This window comes from Apis dorsata, unplaced genomic scaffold (assembly GCF_000469605.1).
Source record: "Apis dorsata unplaced genomic scaffold, Apis dorsata 1.3 scaffold_538, whole genome shotgun sequence".
In the NCBI taxonomy this organism is placed as follows: domain Eukaryota; kingdom Metazoa; phylum Arthropoda; class Insecta; order Hymenoptera; family Apidae; genus Apis; species Apis dorsata.
Window position 1 is genome coordinate 18,669 of NW_006263759.1, and position 5,273 is coordinate 23,941.

At 44.1% G+C, this 5,273-nt stretch overlaps 3 protein-coding genes across 3 annotated transcripts in view; 1 reads left to right on the forward strand and 2 right to left on the reverse strand.

Annotated features, from left to right (window-relative positions):
• LOC102680353 overlaps positions 1-785 on the reverse strand; it is a 15,349-nt gene extending 14,564 nt beyond the window's left edge. Inside the window, exon 1 of the mRNA XM_031512959.1 lies at positions 455-785. The gene's annotated coding sequence lies outside the window, so the exon portion shown is untranslated. The remainder of the gene's footprint in view (positions 1-454) is intronic.
• A 1,536-nt stretch (positions 786-2,321) lies between these two features.
• Positions 2,322-5,273, forward strand: part of LOC102678270 — a 12,529-nt gene continuing 9,577 nt past the window's right edge. Inside the window, exon 1 of the mRNA XM_006620828.2 lies at positions 2,322-2,338. The gene's annotated coding sequence lies outside the window, so the exon portion shown is untranslated. The remainder of the gene's footprint in view (positions 2,339-5,273) is intronic.
• Positions 2,805-3,606, reverse strand: LOC102678596 (U-scoloptoxin(01)-Er1a; the record flags this gene model as incomplete). Its single annotated transcript, XM_031512984.1, has 3 exons — positions 2,805-3,205; positions 3,275-3,376; positions 3,445-3,606. Coding segments are annotated over 3 exons (342 nt in total), but the record flags the coding sequence as incomplete, so codon positions are not given.

Sequence of the window (5,273 nt, forward strand, 5' to 3'; positions counted from 1 at the left end):
CTCACGTGGAGGGATTGTCGCAAGAAAATGCTGACATTCTGGCCGCGGGCAGAAGTCGACCACCTCTGTCGCTTGAATAAAACACTGTGATTATCGCCGCTTAAGTAATTTCAAATTTCATTTGTCTCGTCTCGTCTCGTCTGGATTCGATGGCAGGAAAAGGAGGCAACGTTCGCGGGTATATAAATAGCGAAGGAAATTTGCCACTACTTTCGCCACGTTCAATCTCGTAAACTCTCGTATCGTAACAACGAAGGAGGATAATCGAAGCTTGAATCTTCGTTTAACCTCGTTTCCACTTCTTCTTTTTTGTTTCCCCCCTTTTTTTTTCAAATCATCTTCGACGATGAACAATCTCTCGAAACTTTCGCGGATTTTTTCATTCCACGGTTCAAGAATTATATTCGCCCGTTTCGAGAAAAAGAAAAGAAAAGAAAAGAAAATACACAAATACCTGTCTCTCGGCTCCGTTGATAGTTTTTCGTTAATCCCTCATGAAAGCACGGTCTTCACATCGAGGCGCACTCCAACTGTATATACTTGTCACACCTTATACACCGCGCGGCTCTACTTCTCTGCCAGCGAACGATCTTGAGAAAGCACGAGGCGACGAGCGAGGGATGGATCGATGGATGGATTGACGAATTTTCGTAAATCGAGAAGAAAATTCGGTGGGGAAAGAGCGCGTTTTCGGTTTCGTTGAGGTTGAGGGCAAGACCGCGTCCGGTCCGGCCAGAAGACTGCGCGATGGAAGTGGAAAAGCCAGCGGCAGGAGCGTTGTGCTCCGGCCAGCGTCGTCTGGTCGAGCTTTCTACGACCAGGAGGATAATGCCGAGGTGGGGGGGCTTGGACGGACATAGGCGCCTTCCCTGCTCTCGCATTGGCGTAACTCCCGTCGAAAAAAGGTTCCCCACCGAAAGAGCGAAAGGTTGCCGAGGAGCACCTGCGTCGCCACCTGACAGCCAATGCAACTCCAACGTTCTCCAACCTTTCAAACTTGACTCTTAAACGTCGCGTTAGAAGGCCATCCATTTCTACGAGATTTTTCTGTCTTATCGTCAGCCTCACTTTTACCACCGTCCGTATTTTTCATCCTCGATCCAATCCTCGTTTCGAGATCCAATCCGAACAAACGTAGGTGGACGTAGGTCGAGCCGAAAGGTCTCGAGTCGCCTTCAGGAGATTCTGACACGTGCATTCTTATCCTTATTTTTTTCCACCTCCGAATAACCGAGCCTATCCAGCGAATTATCTCGATTTTTCGAAAGATCGAGGGAAGAAATCGAGTGAAAGTGTAACGTCCTCGGGAGTAGGATAAAATCGTCGCATCCTCGAGGATATCGATTGATCGATCGATCGATCGACAAAGATCGCGCGCAGCATTGTTTGGAAATAGGAAGTTCGATTTCCCGTTCGACGTTTGCGCTACTTCGATTCTTTCGAACGACTGTCAAACGCGAAAGAGCGATCGACTCTTCTAGCTTTTTCAATAAATTACGTTCAGGGTCGCCGAGCGAATAATAGAGCGATCCGAAGAAAGTATATTCTAACCTGCTTCCACGTTCTTCGAACAATTCCCTTCTAACTTTGAATGAAATCGAGTCGCGTACGTGCATGCCATTTTTTAAAATTTATTCGAAAAAATCCTCTCTCTTTCGTCGCTCGAAAAGTAATCATCTCTTGTTGAGATTTATCTCTTACTTAATATACGCCGAGTTCTATTCATATCTCGTCGCGTGAGATCGATCGTTTCTTCAAAAGTTTGCCGTTTCCTCTAAGGACAACGAGTTCTTTCTTTTTCGAGATTCCAAGGATCCCGATATCCTCGCCTTCTCTTCCTGGAAACAAGATTAGGGTTGCTCCCATTCCCCCCGTGTTCGAATCACTCGTCGAACGTAGAGTAACGAGCCGCACAATCTACGATAAATCCTGATCACACTTTATTCCCGCTGTTGCGAAGATTTGCGCACAGCGTGACACGCCTGTTGATCTTTGAAAGGGGATTGTCAAGAATTTCAGGACAAGTCGTACGCCCGTGGCATTTACGTTCGCGATTCGCTCAAAGAGGAACGTCTCGATGCGTGCTTTTTACGCATCAGGAATATTAACGCGCTGCGGGTTCGCCGCTTGGAAAAGTTGAACGAATATTTTTCGTAATTCCGTGCCATCGTTTCGATGCTGGACGCTGCACGCGTTCGTCCGAACGTTGGACAGTTTCGTGATCTTGTTTACGTTACACGAAACGAAGGAGCGACGATGCTGTGTGTTCTCTGATCGTTGATTCGTGTCGTGGCGATGACTTTGGCCTTGACGTATGTTCGACGAACGGAAGAGTTTCGTAAGTGGACAAATTTCTATTCGTTTACGCAACTCATTTAGATATCGATTGAAATTCTTTCGAATAGAATCGAACGTAATTATTTTAATTTCACCGGGTGAAGAAAGAAAAGAAGAGTTTAGAATTTTGAACGAAATTGGAATCGCGATCATTTTCATTTTGGCCGTTTACGCAGGAAAAAAAGAAATATTCGTGAACGAGACGTGCATGCAAAACGTATGGATGGAAAAGTGTAGCGAAGGAAGACAACGTTTGACAGGAAAATACGTAGACAACGAACCGGTCGTTTGTGACGACCATTCACTTTCTATTGTTCAATCATGCCAAGAAATAGTTCGATGAGATTTCGATTTTTGCGCGATCGTTGATTTTTCTTCTCTTTTTCTCTTACACACCTCTATGGTAAAAACCGTTGGTTACAATTGAATCGAACGACCAATCAGCACGATCGTATTTAATGCAGAGAAAAGGTTAATGCATCTGTTGTTCTTTATTGAGGAATCAAATTTGTTATAAAGAGATTAAGAGCAATTTGGATTAATTTCTCGGAAAAATTTTAACTGATTCTATTCGAAAATATATAGCTACAAGTTCGAACATTTTGTAACGTTCGATCGTCGTCGTGTAATTTAACGTCTGACAATATTACAGCGCTCTGCTTTTCTCCGTCGGCAAGCTAGAAACTCGCAACTCGTTGCACGTATCTTGCTTCCGTTGAAATACTGTCTCGTCGAAGAGACGGAAATACTTTTCGTCGACACGCGTTTAAATATTCACAGATAACAGTTATTAGATCTTGTTCCCGTTCACGTCTCTGTACAGGTCATCGTTGATACCGTACAATCTTGGCGAATCGTTGCAATCAACCTACGACAAACGCAAGATTTTTAATTCCTGAATCAAAATGATTAAAATATACGTTAAAAAAATGAATACCTTGAACCACCAATCACAGACGCGAGCTGACTGGCTGAAAACGGTACCGTTTGGACAAAGGAAGCTAAACATGCGCCCATTTGGCAAGCACCAATGCCAGACCTGGCGAAAATATTCGAAATAATCGTGGTCGTGTAATGGCGGCGTAAGAGTTAGTAGGGCAAACTTACCTGACATCTAGCTTCGGGATCGGCGTAATAACCAGGTAACTTGCCTCCGCAGGTAAACGTGAGACCGAAAGGCACCGAGTCGTAGATCGGATAGTCCACACCAGGCGTGTAACCGTCTACTTGCTGAAACGTCGGTAAAAATAAATGCACTTTAATTAGAGTTTATTATACGAATACACGGTGATAATTTTTCGGTGAAAACGTGCAATTTGTAACGTATATAGAACAATCGAGTTATTCGCTCATTTCGATTCGAAAAAATTGTGTGTAAATTACCCGTTGATTTCTCTTAGAACAAAGACAAATTATCTGAGAGGCGCAACTACTGGAAAGTATTATTTACATTGCAATTCCCTTGGGATTCTGTCGAAATCATCAACTTTCGTCATCTATCACAATGGAATGTGGACCGAGGAAGGATGCACGCTATAAGTCGCACTTCCTTTCCAACCGCAATTATCAATTATTAAACGCATCTTCTCTATCGTCGAGAATTTTAACGTTCGTTTCATCCGGCGTAGATAAAACACGAAAGTATACGGGAACGATCGGAGGTAAACGATCGGAGCAGCTTTTAAAAGAACGTTTAAATCGCAATCGGAATTGAAAGGAGATCTCGGTGTGCGATCTTTTTCGCAATAATCGGCTATTGGTCGAAATGAGAGGAGAGAAAGAGAGAGAAAAAAAGAGGCTGTTGCGACATACGAAACGGCACGGCGGATCGAGCCAGTCCAGTGCGTGTACGTGCCTACGTCTGACCGGAAGTCGGGTTACATTGTTCCCCGCAAGCGGATGCGCATCTCCGTGCCTTTGTATTCGATCTCCTGTCCACTACCACGCGCGCAACCGCAAGACATTGCCTCCACCCCTCTCGACGTGACGGGTGATTTCGACGCCTGGCAAGAGGGTACGGCAACGATCCACTTGTGCAGTCGCCGCGCTGGAAATTAGGGTGGGTCAGGATTTCGCTCGCAAGATTATCGAAACTTTTTCTTAACCGTTTTGTTAAGAATGAAACTTGCGTAAGAACCTACAAAAAATTCGAAAAAAAGATAGGATTCGTCGAAAGATTAATCCTCTCCTCTCCGCGAGGAGAGATGGATGTTCGAAGAAAATGCCAGGAAATGGCTATGGAGATGGATTCTTCGAAGGATTAAGAAATTTATCAGTGGAAGCGTGTACCGTGAATGTTAACGCGATACGATCGACGGATTAATTAATGATTTTCAGTTTTCTGGCCACTGCCTCGGCGTGCGGCATTGAAAATTTGGATCCCCCCTCCCCCGCGATGGCGTTCACGGCCATCGTTTCCGGTGAAAATGAACGTACTCGCGAACGTCTCGTCCATCCACGATGGAAGAGTTCGAGTAAAAAAAGAGAAAGAGAATAAATAAATAAATAAAATATCGTATCTTATATACAAGCTATCACGAAGGTTTCGTAATTCTGGAATCGCACAATTCTCGAAGACTCAAGTGCTGAAAATATTGCGCAACGGAAATTTTAAACCGAGTCGGACGATTTTGTCCGAGGAAGCGCGGAATGCACGCGAGAAAGCATGTTCGCGCAAGACGAGTTAATTAATGAATTACTTAATGCCACCACCAGCTGGAGATGAGATGAGGCGAGAAGATAATAACGTCCTCCCTCTGTCATTGTTGCGCGTGAGAACGTACAACAATATATATATAATAATAATTTTCGCCAGTTTAATTCGCCACTTATTTCGTAATGGTATTGTATTCGTTCGTGGTGGTATTATAAGTCGCGCAAACAACCAGTCGAATTTCGAAGATTTTTCAATCGCTCGTGTTTTTTTTTTTTTTTTT